General features: G+C 43.9%; 1 protein-coding gene and 1 non-coding gene across 2 annotated transcripts in view; both read left to right on the top strand.

Annotated features, from left to right (window-relative positions):
- Window positions 1-10157: 10157 nt before the first annotated feature.
- LOC103184988 (chloride intracellular channel protein 5) overlaps window positions 10158-15399 on the top strand; it is a 73350-nt gene continuing 68108 nt past the window's right edge. Inside the window, exon 1 of the mRNA XM_007903276.2 lies at window positions 10158-10928. Within this exon, the coding sequence (XP_007901467.2) occupies window positions 10386-10928 (543 nt within the window). The 5' untranslated portion in view covers window positions 10158-10385. The remainder of the gene's footprint in view (window positions 10929-15399) is intronic.
- Window positions 11743-11814, top strand: trnaa-ggc. Its single transcript has one exon. It is a non-coding gene; the product is annotated as a tRNA-Ala (tRNA).

Genomic DNA, 15399 nt, shown 5'->3' with positions numbered 1-15399 from the left:
TTTCTGACTTTCGGATCTCAGTTTTTTTGAGGAAGTGCCAAGTGGTCAATATTTCCAGTGTAGATCAAGAGCTATGGAGGAGGCGGGGGCGGAGGGGGTGGAGTTAGGGAGGTGCCAGGGCACAAAGAGATTTAAAGACCAGTGTCAGGAACTTGAAATATGTCCATTTTGTTTTCAAGGACATTTGAGAAGTCGAGGCATGGATGAGTGTTTCAGCTGCGTTTGAGGTAAAGTATGGTCAGAGCCAAGCAACGTGACGGAGGTGGAGGAAAGCAGTCATGGTCATGGACCGGATGTGGGTAGGATCGAGGAGGGAGAGGTGTGTATGAAGCTGACTTGTAACAAAGTGTTCCAGGGCTTTGGCAAGGAAGCACAGGTTAGAAATGGGATGGCAGTTTGTGAGGTTAGAGGGATTGAGGGTGTTTTGTTTTAATACCAATTGATCATGTATTCGAGTACGGCCCAAGAGAAGACATCGAGAGAATTGATTTGAAGATACAAGGGGCATTCAGTCCCAATTATTACTTCTTATCGGTACATCAGGATCGGGGTGGACACCAACTTCAGCCTGGATACTGTCGTGAAGGAGAAGCAGCAAAGGGCACTTTTGTTATGCTCATCCCTCTTCAAGGACACAAGGTCCCAATGCAGTTCAGGCTTGTGGCAAACAAGACCTGCGTGCAAGACAGCGCTCCTTGATGGATCTGAGCTCCTGGGGATGCAGTGGAGAGGCTTCCTCCAACCCACTTGCAAAATCCAGGATCAAGCAGTGAGGTGGATTTTGTGGCAAACATGGGAAGTGGCTGCAGGGAGGGAGGGCTCCGGCCTACAATGACCTGACACTAAACACCCTGGAGGCGGAGGTGGCTTCACAGTGGACACGTCCATTTGCTAAGGCCCCTCGCATGAGGACTTGTATTAAGCAGTTGGTGCTGAATAAGCCTGGTACACGACATTGGAGTTGGACTCGAGAATATCGAGGTGGCTGTCCTATCACAAGCTGCCCTGTAAATGTCCTTCCACCACACTGAAGGCCAATGAACCAGGCTGCCGGATAGCTGATGAGGAAACTCTGAGGCTTGGGGTGACAGCTGCCTGGAGTCCGAGCTTGTGAACGCACATTCATATGTCCAGCATCTGGAATCCACCTTGCTTGGCCTGCACAGAAGCAAACAGCTGCTGCTTAAACTCCGCGCCTCCAACTGGTAGAACCATTGCTCAATGGGAAGGGACGTGTGCCTTAGCTGCAGGCAGGGTGACTGTTGCAATGCTCTTATGCATTATGCTTCTTATGCACCAGTCACTGGAGCTGAAATAGGTCCAAGGTGATATTTTTGGCAACGGAATGTCGGAATTGAGCCAGCCCTCTGTGCCAGTCTTGGTAGTTCAGTTCCTGAGCCAGTCGGGTGCGCAGTATTCCTGATGACAGTACAGCCAGCCTGGTTCATTGGCAGGACCTGCAAGGGCAGACCAGTCACTGGGAGCAGGGAGTCATCCTACTCAGCTACTGTTAATCCTGCAAGGCAAAGCTCTAGAGCAGGGGTGGGTAATTATTTTGGCTAGCGGGCCACTTCACAAGTTTTGGTAAGCTTCGCAGGCCACACACTTAATATAGATGCAAATGCTTAATGACTAACTATTTACTTGCCGTGAGTTATTCACTAAACTTCAAGTTATTAGACTGTTCACTGACTGAACTCGACGCCCAACAATTCAACAATTCTGTTGGTGTTGCTGTTAGTCTGTTTTGGCTCTTAAGTCCTCCCCCCACATCCGGTCCCAGACCAGGACCGCCTTCTTCCACCTCTGCCACATTGCCCGCCTCCGAATGTACATTACCCCAAATGCGGCTGAAATCCTCGTGAATGTGTTTGTCACCTCCCGCCTGGATTACTCGAATGCGCTCCTTGCCAGTCTTCCCAGCTCCACTATTCATAAGATCCAGCTCATTCAGAACTCTGCCGCCCGCATACTGACTCAGACCAAACTCGTACCCACATCTCACCAGTTCTGGCCAGACTCCACTGGCTCCCCAACACCAGACGGATCGACTTCAAGATCCTCACACTCGTGTTCAAATCCCTTCACTCTCTGGAACCTCCCTACCTCTCCAACCTCCTCACTCACCAATCCACCATCTGGGGCCTCTGATTCGACTGGCATCGGCGTATGAACACTTTATCTGGGGGTTTGCTGGCCAGGACACCAGGGGAAACTCCTTTTCTTTTTTCTAATACTATTATGGAATCTTTAACGTCCAGGCAAACAGGACCTACCTTGGTTTAACATCTCATGCAAGAGCAGCACCTCCAAAAATCCAGTACTCCCCAGCACTGTACTGGAGTGTCTGCCCAGAGCAGGGATGGGCAATTATTTTGGCTAGTGGGCCACTTCACGAGTTTTGATAAGCTTTGCGGGTCACACGCTTAATATAGATGTAAATGCTTAATAATAGCTCAAAATCAAGTCTTACACTTGTATATGCATAAAATAAAGTCTATATAATTGACATTAAAATTAGGTTAAATAAAAACAACTCATTGAGCAGACATTTATTCAATATTTATTCATTTCTTCATATATTGATGAGAAGGTGAGAAGCTCACTCAATGGGAAGAATGAAAGCGCTGATGTGCGTTAACCAGACAATTGAAGTCAGGCATCGTCTCCATCGTCTCGAGTATAGCCAGAAGCCATACTCTTTGGCTCTCGTCAACGTCTAAAATCACATGGTTCTCACCTCCTCCGCCTACCCGACCTTCCCCTAAAACTCCGAACCCGTACGCAACCTAGGCGTCAGATTCGACCCCCCAATTATCCTTCCTCCCCCACATCTGGTCCCTCATCAGCACCGCTTTCTTCCACCTCCGACGCATCGCCCGTCTCCGCCAATACCTCACTCCAAAAGCCGTTGAAACCCTGGTCCATGCCTTTGTCACCTCTTGGCTGGACTATTCAAATGCCCTTTTCGCCGGTCTCCCCTCCATTACTATGCATAAAATCCAGGTCATCCAAAACTCTGCCCTCCCGCATTCTTACCCGCAGAAAACTCCGCTCCCCGATTACCCCAGTCCTTGCCAGACTGCACTGGCTGCCTGTCCCAGAGAGGATCGACTTCAAGATCCTGACCCTTGTCTTCAAATCCCTCCACTCCTCTGCACCCCCCTATCTCTCCGACCTCTCTCCTCACAACAGTGCCTGTTGCCTTCGCTCCACTGGGTCTGGCCTCCTTCTTGTCCCCCAAATCCTCCGCTCCACCATCGGCGGCCGTGCCTTTAGCCACTACGCCCCGAGCCTCTGGAACGCCCTTCCTCACTCCCTTCACCTCGTCCCTTCTCTTCCTATTTTCAGGTCTCGGCTGAAGACCTTTATTTTCGACCGCACCTTTGGTCACCTTCCTCCCTCTTCCCCTTGGCTCGGCCCCGGGATCCCTTACTGTGAAGTGCTTTGAGATGCCATCCGGCGTGGAGGGTGCTGTATAAATCCAAGTTGTTGTTGTTGCAGTAATCTGCTGCAAAGTTGGAAAGTGGGCGAACTGCCTGTTTCCTCTCTGAAGCAATAAAAGAAATAATTTCGTCATGAATGGCTTGACACTGCAATACAAATTGTGCACATCTTCCTTTGCAGATTTGAATTCAGTTCATTCACGTGGCCCATGATGTCAACGGCAAATGCAAAATCTGAGAGCTAATTCTCATCATTCAGCTGTGGGAAATCAGAATTTGTTGTTTCACGCTCAAAAAGAAATCAATCTCTGCTCTCAGTTTCCACACTCTTTTCAAGAACTTTCCTAAACTAAGCCATCTTACATTTGTGTGATAGAGAACATGCTCGGATTCCAATTCCTCAAGCAGAGTTACAAATTGCCTGTGGTTTAATCCTCTTGCTCCAATATAGTTGACCACTTTCGTAACTGTGTCCATGACATTGCTTAGTTTTAGACCACTCTTACTGAGGACCTCTTGGTGGATAATGCTGTGTGGAAAAACAACATTCTGTTCTGGATTTGTTTCTTTGACTTGATCTTGAATTCTTTTTAGTAACCCAACATTTTTGCCTGTCAGATTTGGGCTTCCATCGGTGGTGAAATTCACAAATTTTTTCCACTCCACTCCTAATTTTAAGATACACTTATTTACTGCCTCCAAAAAGTCTTCTACAGTTGTCTTATCTTTCATTGACTGCATTGATAACAATTCTGTGAGCTCAAAATGTTTGGTGATATCTGAAATAAAAATTATCAACTGGGATGTGTCTTTGACATCACAACTCTCATTGAGTGCCAGTGAAAAACATGCAAAATTGCTTACTTTATTTTGTAACTGCAGATACAGGCTCTCAGAGGTATCCTCGACACGTCTCACAATAGTTCTTGACAAGCTAATGTTCTCAAACTTGTTTCTTGTCTGAGCATAAAATCGAGGCAGAGTCAACCATATAAATTCATACAAAACCTTTATAAATTCTCCTTCTGAGAATGGTTTGCTGTTCTTGGCGATTTTGTGTCCAATCACATAACTCACTCTTGTAATCTCATCCTGGAATGCAAATTGTGTTGTGTAAATGCTTTGCTCTTTTTGCATTCGAACAACCATCTCATCAGGGGAGGGAAGGGAGGGAGAGAGGAGGGGGGAAATGGTCAGGGTGAGGGGAGGGAAGGGAGGGAGCGAGGAGGAGGAAGAGAGTCGAGAGGGGAGCTGAAGGCACGGTCAAAGAGAAAGGTTTTGAGACCGGCCTTGAAGGAGGAGAGGGAGGAGGCAAGGCGAAGGCACTGGAGGATAGAGTTCCAGAGCCTCGGGGCTGAGAGGCTGAAGGCCCGACCACCAATGGTAGGGCGATTGGGGCGGGGGACGTGGAGCAGACCGGAGCCGGAGGTCAGATTCAAATGCAAAATTTGTGGAGAAAAAACTAACGACTTCAGCGATTAAAAATCGATGCTGTGACAACAGTAAGAAATGTAAGGGATGCATTTAAAACTGATCCTTTGTGGGACTGAACAAACTACAATTTTCTCTATTGCTAGACACAATGAAGGGCCAGATATAATCATTTGGTAGGACGGAAACGGCCCGTGGGCCGTATTTTGCCCACCCCTGCTCTTCCAGGTAGGGTGGTCCTAGTTGGACAAGCAGTGGACATGCAACATAGCGCCACTATTTGGTTTTCAGAATCAAGACTGAATGTGCTGGATGCTAGAAACAGCACCTTTCGTCTTCTCCAGAGGCTTATTGGGATTTGTTGGAGCATACTTTTCCCTGAAAATAGCATATCACACTTCCTCAAGTTTTGGCTTGCCAATACAGAGCTTTGTTAGAGAAACTTTGTCAGAGAAGGTTTATTGTTGTAACAGAAATGTTAAGAGGTGTTTGTTTGCGCTTTGCATGGTCTGCAACACTGAGCATAAACGAACTCCTCTAATATCTCTGTAAGCTGATCAACATTTTCTGACGTTCCAAGATATCCAAAAGCTTGACGAAAGGGTTCAGATTTTCCAACAAGCTCTAGTGGACGAACCTTTCCCTTTCAAATAAAGTCTGAAGTGTAATCACATCCAACAAATGTTTGTAAGACTGGCAGCGCCAAGCATAGATTCTGACCAAAATGTTTTGCAAGTGACATGACATCTGTGTACTATCTTCCGTTGTTCCCATCCTATCCGACATCCATCCTGAGCTTTGATTGTAACATGTTCATGTGGAACAGCAGTGACTTCCAGTGACCTCACCTGTATCAATTATATTAACACTTGCTATATTTGTGTGCATGCAGCTGTATATTTTACATAAAATAATACCATATATGTGATGATTGAACTAAAGATGTACAAGTTAAAAATGTTTCTGTACCCTACCCCCTATTCTGCCATATATCTTTGTAGAGTTAATGAGCCATAATTCATCAACCGATTCTGCAAAACTGTGCAGGCTGGTACAACTAATTCATATTCCACACACTTTTTTGTATTCAAATCCACCTTCAAACCTTTTGCAATCAGATGGAAAAATATAGATAAACTCTTGGACTAGTGGTGGGGATGGGGCCACATAGGCTGGACTGTGTTCACGAGCCTCCCAGTGGCCAATGCAGAGCAGTGTCAGCAACACATTTGGAACCAGCCCAGTTAGCCACAGGAAATAAGTACTGTACCTAAATTGAATTTGTGGTGGATTGTGTGCCTTGTGGAGGATCTACGTCCTCCACAAGTCACACATCCCACCACAAATTCAAGATGTCCTCCAAATTAAGATGTCTCCTGATGTAATATTTGCTATATAGGTGTGTGTCCCCTCCTCCCCCCGGCTCGGAGTCAGGCTCCACCACTGTTAAGCGTTCTGAGACTCTACCTTGCGTGGAGGGTGCTATATAAGTTCAAGTTGTTGCTGTTGTATTACTCTGTAATTACACTGGCAATGGAAACTACACAGATATTTATTGCCAAGCTCCACTGACTCATCTCTAAAAGGATCTTAATAATAATTATATCATTATAATCCTTGCATTTGATATAGTGCCTTATAATGTCATTGAGATGTCTCAAAGCGCTTCACAGGTAATGCGATAAAGTAGAGTGACTATGTATTTTGTGGGCGAAACACAGCAGACAGTTGCGCACAACAATGTTCCATAAACAGCCATGGAGTTGAGTGACCAATTTTATTTGGGGGCCTATTACTCTCCTACCCCCAGATCTCCCCTTCGTCACCATGTATTGGTGGCCATGCCTTGAGTTATTACACCTCTAACCTCTGGAACTCCCTGCCTCTATCTCTCTGCCTCAACCCTTCTTGATCTATCTTTAAATCCCTCTTTTAGACTTGCCTCTTGACTGCTCCCCTCGCTCGCTGTCCCACCCTGCCGTTATGCAGCACTCCAAGACATTACAATGCTTGAAGGGCTCTCTATGAATCTAGGTTGTTGCAAACTGTAGTTTTATCTGTACTCTTAAAAATGTAGGGTAAATATCTTCTCTGGATTGATAACAATAGTTAAGGGGCAATGATGTTTATTTTGGTGATAGAAGAATCGAAAAAAAACATACATGTAATTATTATTATGATAAATATTACACAAGTGACACCTTTTTATTGCGAACTAATTATCCCCGTTCTTGCCCGACTTCACTGGCTCCCCATCCCTCAGAGAATCAAGTACAAAACCCTAGTTCTCACCTTCAAAGCCCTCCACAGTCTCGCTGCCCCTACCTCTCCGACCTCCTAACCCCATATCAAGCTGTCTGCTCCCTCTGCTTGGCAGATACCGGTCTGCTTCAGGTCCCCTGAACTTCCCGCACCACCATTGGCTGTTAGGCATTAAATATCTCTGCCCCCACACTCTGGAACTCTATCCCGCAATCCCTCCACCTCACCCCCTCTCTTGCCTCCTTCAAGTCCTATCTAAAGACCTTCCTCTTCGACCGTGCCAAGTGAGTCAACGTTTCAAGTACATGGCCCTTTGTCAGAACTGGGGAATTTTGGAAGGGAGACGGTCATCTGGGTCCCCGACACCTTTTTTGTCTCTCTGGTCTGCCTATTTTGTTGCATTTTCTTTAACCCATCATCCCCTATCCTCTACCCCATTTTCTCCTTTGTCTTCCTTGCCCTGCCTTCCCCCCCTCTATGTTAGCCATTAAAAGCCTCTCCCTCCCAACATGCCCCAGTTCTGATGAAGAGTCGTGGACCCGAAACGTTGACTCACTTTCCTTTCTCCATAGATGCTGCCTGACCTGCTGAGTGTTCCCAGCGACTTTTGTTTTTATTTCAGATTTCCAGCATCTGCAGTATTTTGCATTTAGCCTGACACAGTTGTTAGGATTTGTGCCTCTGAGACAGTAGGTTATGGGTCCATGCCCCATGTTGGGCATTTGAGCTCATAGTCTAGGGCTCTAGACAGACACTCCAATACAGTACTAGGGGAGGACTGCGTTGTTTGAGGTAAGGGCTTTGGGTGAAGCATTAAATTAAAGTGCTGTCTCCCGGTTCAGGTTAAAAATACCATGCAATGTTCAAAAAGACAGGGGTGTTTTTCCCAGTGAACTGGTCAACAATCCTCCAGATAAAATTGTCCATAAAATGGTTGTTTGTGGGACATTGGTGCGTGCAAATTGGCTGCTGCAATCGCTGACAGTGAAATTCAGTGAAGCACTTTGAGATGAATCGATGAAGTGATAAGACACTATATTGAATGCAAATATTAGTATTTATTACAAACAGCCATAAAGTGAATAACCAAGTTTATTAGGGGGTGTTCTTGGCCAGGACACCAGGAGAAACTCCCTTCTCTTTTCGAATAGTATCATGGAATCTAATCATGTAGACCGGACCTTGCTTTAACATTTCATCTGAAGGATGGCACCTCCAACAATGCAACACCCCCCCCGCACAGCACAGCCTAGACAATGTGTGAGTTCAAAGTCCCAAGGTGGGGCTTGAATCCACAATCTTTGGATCCACAATCTAAGAGGTGAGAGTGCTACCAAGTGAGCCAGGCTGACATAAAATATTAAAATTGGAACAAATCTTACTTCCAAAGAGATATTGTATTCACCAGTAAAAGCATTTGGCAATCGTTCCCTTAGGTCGGTGGGTCAAAGTTGAAAGAGTGAGCCATGTGTTATTTTATCCCAAAGATGTTTTAAGTGAATGCTTGTTGATGTAAGTTCCATTATTGCATTTTATATGTATTAAACAAAGGAATAAGGTCCTGGAGTATTCTGTCCAGTTTGGGGGCAACCCAACATGAAGGCCATGGAGAAACTGCAGAGGATATTCACTAAGGTGATAACACCAATGAGAGGTTTTACTTATGAGAAGAGCCTGGACGAACTAGGGCTGTTTTCCCTAGAATAGAATAGGTTGAGCAAAAACCTGCTAGAGGGTTTTAAAATAATGAGGGATTTTAAATAATGTATACAGAGAAAAATTATTTCCATAGGTCAGTGAGTTGATAGCTAAAGAGAGCAAGAGATTAGAAGAAATTTGTTTTACGTAGACGTTGTTAGGATGTGGAGTGCCCTACCTAGAATGATGGTTGAGGTAGAATCCATATTAGCTTTCAGGTACTGTATATATTTTGTACATATAGACTCCAGCAGTACCCCAATGCGCACACCGGGTCCCTAAGCCCTTGCTCTTGCCAATCTGTGCCTAATACTTTCCGGAATTATATCCCTCCAGGGAGAGAGTGTGCATTCCATTCCAACAATCTATCTCTGGAATTTGCTCATGTAGGAGGGATGCACGCAATTCTCAGTTTGGTTTAGATGCTCTTAAGCACGGTGATGGGTTTCTACATGTGTCAGACACCTGGCTGACCAAAAATAAGTAAAAAAGTACATATAATCTGTGAAGCACTTTGAGATGTCTCAATGGAATAGGTTGAGCAAAAACCTGCTAGAGGGTTTTAAAATAATGAGGGATTTTATATAATGTATACAGAGAAAAATTATTTCCATAGGTCAGTGAGTTGATAGCTAAAGAGAGCAAGAGATTAGAAGAAATTTGTTTTACGTAGACGTTGTTAGGATGTATAATATAAGACGCTATAAGACTCATATAAGACGCTATATCAAATGCAAGGATTATTATTATATATGCATTAATTAGCAAATCAGACTACTATGTAGTCCTATAGCTCAGTGGTTAGAGTACTCGCCCTGCAAACGAGAGACCTGGGTTTGATTCCCGGCAGGGCGAATGTTGGACAAGTTTCCTTACTCCACACGCTGCTGTTTACCTAGCAGTAAGTAGGAACCCGTTTGTTAGTCGATTGGAGGATCCGTTTTCCGAGGGTAACAATTCCTTCAAAAAAATAATAATAAATTGGACACTCAATTCACGACTGTTTGTGGGACACTGCTGTGCGCCATTGGCTGCCGCGCTTCGCCTACATATATACAGTGAATTCACTTTACAGTACATTCTGTGAAGCTCTGTGAGACGTCTCGAAGATGTGATAAGGCGTTACATCAAATGCAAGGATTATTATTGTGAATAGAGCTCAAGTTATGTGCTCACGCTGCACTGCCAGCCCTGCAGAAGAGGGAACCTTTGAGCTGTGATCACACTGGCAGAAACCACATCACCTGCAGCCTCTTCCAGCGCTCTCTCTCTCTCTCACCTAGGACCTTGTGTTATTGCTGAGCTCCAATCGCAGCTGTGCCAGAGGGTTTATCATTATAGTTTTAGCAGATCACTGCCTACTTCCCTCCTCCTCCTCCCACACACTCACTCCCAGCCACACCAGCCAGCACCTTTGTCGCAGGTTCACTTTTGCAAGTCTCTCTCTCTCTGTCCCTCCTTTCTGTTGAGAGAAATAACATTTCAATTGATTTTTTAAAAAAAAGACAAAACAAAGCCAAGCCAAGCCCTCCAGGAACGAGAAAAGCCATGCAGAACGGCGATTACGAAAACACTTACGAGGTGCCAGAGATGGAGAACATCTACCAGAACAGCCCGCAGAGAGGAGAGGTGGAGTATGACCAAGTGCCCCGATCTCGCTCTCACTCCTCCTCCTCCTCCTCCTCCTCCTCCAGCTCCGAGAGCGAGCAACAGGACTCTGGCCACCAGCTGGGCTCTGAGCACAGCAGCTCTGACCATCATGGCTCTGACCATCATGGCTCAGACCATCATGGCTCAGAGCACTTTGGCTCAGACCTCCATGGCTCAGATCACTTTGGCTCAGACCACCACGGTTCAGACCATCATGGCTCAGACCATCACGGCTCGGATCACAGCAGCTCGGATCACGGCGGGTCGGAGCACGGCGGCTCAGAGCATGGCAGCTCGGAGCACGGCAACCAGGAAGTGTTCCCGTGCGGAACCGGGCTGAACCAGGTGGGCTCTGCCAACCCGAGTCACGACAACTTCACCCGGGAGTTCAACACCCTCACCTGCGAGCCGCAGCACTTCGACATTGCTCTCTATGTCAAGGTAAGGTCAGCCTCCCCCACTCACTCTGACACTAATAATAATAATAATCCTTGCATTTGAAATAGCGCCTTATTACCTCATCGAGACATCTCAAAACGGGTGTTTGCAGGTTTCACTGTAAAGTGGATTGACTGTGCATTTGGTCGGTGAAACTGTTTGACAACACAGCCCAAGCCCTCCCTGAGCAGTTTATGAACATTAAATGTTTATAGTATCCAATTCAGTGCATTTGGCTCAAGTTGACTCATACATTTAAGCAGGTGTTGATTTCCAGGTTCGCCAATGAAAAATATATTCCAATGATTGCATGTCTAAATCCTGGTTATGATGTAATTAGAAACATACAATGTGATCTTTCAGACTAACCATTGTTGCAGGATATTGTAATAGTGCTTTGCCTAACAGCCCCTCAGCATTTGGGAGCTATGTAAATCAGAGAGAGAGAGAGATGGTTACACTGTAATCTTGTATCACTGTGAAGTGGTAATATTTGGTACAGTGCTTTTCAAGTCGGGAGACCAGTAAAAGTGCAGTGACTGTGTATTTTTTGGGTGCGTTCTATAGAATCGGCTAAAGTGCATGCCCAAAACTCTGCTTTCTATTTTCTGATTTAGTAAGAATTAGATTTTTTATAGATTGCCTTGAGCTGATTGTTTAAGGTCAGCTCTTTCCAATTAGTTAAAACAGAATAATAATAAAGGTGCAACACTAAATTGGCCTAATTTACTTTCAGATTCAGCTCAATGGTAAATCCTCTGTGGTAAGTTGCCACGATAACACAGTAGATGCTTTATATCCAGCACTCCAAAATAGGAGTCCTGTAGTTCAGTGGTTAGAGCACTCGCCTGGCAAGCGAGAGACCTGGGTTTGATTCCCGGCAGGACGAAACCTTGGGCAAGTTTCCTTACTACACCCGCCTGATAATAATCCCTCAAGAAAAAAAACAATAATAAATTGGTCACTTCAATCCATGACTGTTTGTGGCACACTGCTGTGCGCAATTGGCTGCCGCATTTCGCCCACAAAATATACAGTCAATTCTTTTTAAAGTATATTTGAGACATCTAGAAGACATAAAAAGCGCTATATCAAATGCAAGGATTATTATTATTGTTATTAAATGGATTGAAAGGACAGAAAGTAAAACAACATCTCTCTATGATCATCTGCTTTGGTCTCTGGCTTTTTGGAAATTACATTTAGCTTTTTGAGAAGAAAATGTAAGGTGCACTTATCACTTTGTACCTTTTGAAGATATTGGACTCCCACCCCCTCATTGTCACATTACTAATCTTGAAAGTCTCTGAGTGTATGAAGATAAGATGCTTCCTAAAAGCACTAGTCTAGGTAAAAGATATCATCCTAACAGCTGTATTATGCGTTTGCCTACAAAATACAGAGTCACTACACTTCACAGTGATGTGCTTTGACTTGTTTTCCTGAAGTAAAAGGGGTATATCAAATAAAGACTATTATTGCTATTTCTGTGCCAAAACAAAGCTCCTCTGATGGCCTTAGTTGGTAAAATCATTGCTGCCAAATCAGGCCAAAATGTTGTAATTCAGATTTCCTACAGTCCGCAGGCTTTTACAACCCAAGCTTGGTATCACCCCTTGATTTATCTTGTTTGCATTCCTACTCTTTTCAACCTTTGTGGTGTTCTGAACTGTGGAACTTGACCCTAATCTGCACTTATTAATAAAAATTCCTCACCAAAGCTTGTGATAGCACCCAGCCTCCTACAAGGTCTGATGGAAAATGTCACTCAAAATAGAAATTTATTTCAGAAGCAAATGCATGGTGACGATTCAGGGTAGCAGACAACATAAATAGAGAAATTATTTCAAATTAATCTGCTTATAAGGTTAAATATGCAATGCAGTACAGTAAAATGCACTGGATGAATGAAATGTGAAATTTAAAGTCTTCTATTTTAAATAAAAACTGATCCCTATAAAATTACCAGGAACGAGGCAGTGAGTATGAATCCAAGATTAGTAATTAAACCTACACCAAAGGATGCACACCCGGAGTTCATTCCTGCCACTGAATTAGGGGGGTTTCTTCTCATTTTAATTATCTGTTTACTTTAAAATGGAACTATTTTGCTTCTCAGTGAACTGTAACATGCTTGTCTGCCAATCCAAATTTTCCCAAAAGAACATTGAGATCATACTGTTTTAATTCTAGCAAACTTGAAATGACTTATTCTGTTTGAGCTATCAAATGTCCAGGTACCTGCATTTACTGGAAAGTATAATTTTGCAAAAATCAATTTTATTATTTGTTTTATGGGCATTGGAGGGTGCCACGTGTCATTCAACAGCCCTGGCAAGAATAAGCAGGTGACTTGGTGCCAACCCTATTACAGTGTTGCTCTAATATCAATGGACTGAGCTCATTCATTTAAAAATCTTTCCCTACCTAATTGTTTTCTGTACTTTGCACAAGAAAGTAACAACAGGGTACAATGGAGCGCCAATGACTTGTAAATAGTACAATGCAGCTCAGGATGATTTGTTACGGCAGCTATGCTGTTTTAGCTGGTCAAGCTCTTAGTAGTATCCTAACACACATTCTAGGATCCCCAAGTGTTGGCTCTTGCCAACCTGCACCTAATAATTTCCATGATTAGATGAACAGGGTGTGTCTCCAGGGAGAGAGAATGCACATTCCTTTCCAGTCACAGGGAAATTTCCATGCAAATGTGGAACCTCAGTTGTTTGGTTTGGATACTCTTAAGCGGGGAGATGGCTTTCATTATATGTCAGACACTCAGTTGATCGAAAAAAANTGTTGAAGTCCTGAATTCAACTCTGCGGTCTTGTGGAGTGGTGACTAGATGGGTTTAGCATTGTGCTGGTCACAGAGAACTATAGGCAGAGCCTTAAAAGCACACGCATCAAATGGATTGGAGTTTCTCCATAAACACTGACTCATGCTTATGTTATTCTCCAGTACCTTGCCCAAGTGGCTATTCTTTATGCATGAGCCAAAGGAGTGAGTGTCATCAGACTGATCAGTTGAGTGGGTATGAGGGGAGGCTGGAAGAAGAAGAGGTTACTGCCAAACACCATTCTGTCTTGACCCAGGACATGAGATTTCTCATGTGTTTACGTTTAAGGCAATCGTTTTAAATTTTAAGAACGTGAAGAATTTTGGAAAGGAGCATTAAATTCAACTTGGAGACTGATTTCAGCAATCCCCAAAAGAACTGTAGAACATTAGCTTCCAACTTGAGACTGAATGTAAGACTTTTCCAAACGTAAAAATAATTTTTCCATTTGGTATATAGTACCTTTCATGTCAAAGCGCCCTACAGGATTTACTGTAAAGTGTAGCGACTGTGTTTTGTTTTAAAGTCAACGGTCTTAAACCTAAGAACAGAGGAATTTTACACCTCTGATGTCCACAGCTTCTATTTTTCAGCAGGGATTTCTGGATAACAAATAGGAGCACCCCAAGGGTAATAAAGCCATTTGTAATCCCCAACTGTTCTTTTACCTAAGATTAACTAGCTGTCACACCGATCAATGAGATCTCTACTTCACTAAACCCCGAATCTCTGCAACTTTCTACCTCAATCTCTCTGCCTTGCCCCCTCTTGGTCTTCAGATAGCACCTGAAGAGTTTCAACAACAACAACAACAACTTTCACTTAGGTAGTGTCCTCCACGCAGGGAAGGTCTCAGAGCACTTTCCTCTTCAACCGTCCATAGTTGCCTCCCCTTTCTTCCCATCTCAGAATCAAACCAAGCCATTATTAAGTGGTCCAGGATGCCACACATTATATTGTTAAAACGAAGGTCATTATATCAAGCAAGTTGTTGTTGATGCTTCAGAACATGTTGGAATCAAAATCTCATGAGTTAGCGTGAAATATGTGGAGTTTCCTGCTTTAGTGCAAGGCATCTTTTTTGCTAGCTTCAAGGTGCTAATTTATGCCACTGTTTATCCAGCAAGCGCTGTTTCACCCCACTGTGGGGCAAGTGGGAGAATGGGAAAAGAGAAAAAATACTGCAAAGAAGCAAATTGCAGAAAAAACATCAATAAGGGAAGGTCTTTATCTGGTGTATAATGGTTAATGATTCACAGACTTCAGATTTTTCAGTTATCCAGTGTACACTATAATATCCTTTGTATGTTCAGTTATCTGCTGCATTCATGTGAGAAGAAATGAGTAATTACTTGATTTGGGGCTTTTCCCAAGAGTGAAGTTGATGCTATAGTTAGATAGACTAGGGCAAACATCAGTAAATTAGCATAGTTTTATAATCCTGCCATGTGCTAAACACCTATTTCCAGCGCACATTGGTCTCTTTGCATAACTTGGTTCGTACAAAGTAGCAAATAAAGTGTTAACACCAGCTTTTTCGATGCCATGCAGGTTGAGTAGAAAATCATGAACAAAATGGTATAATGTGGAAATGTTGCAGGCGCTCTCAAGGCCATATTCTAAGTCTGTCCAGAG

This window comes from Callorhinchus milii, unplaced genomic scaffold, assembly GCF_018977255.1.
Source record: "Callorhinchus milii isolate IMCB2004 unplaced genomic scaffold, IMCB_Cmil_1.0 Scaffold3, whole genome shotgun sequence".
NCBI classification, from domain to species: domain Eukaryota; kingdom Metazoa; phylum Chordata; class Chondrichthyes; order Chimaeriformes; family Callorhinchidae; genus Callorhinchus; species Callorhinchus milii.
This window is presented reverse-complemented; position numbering and strand designations above follow the sequence as displayed.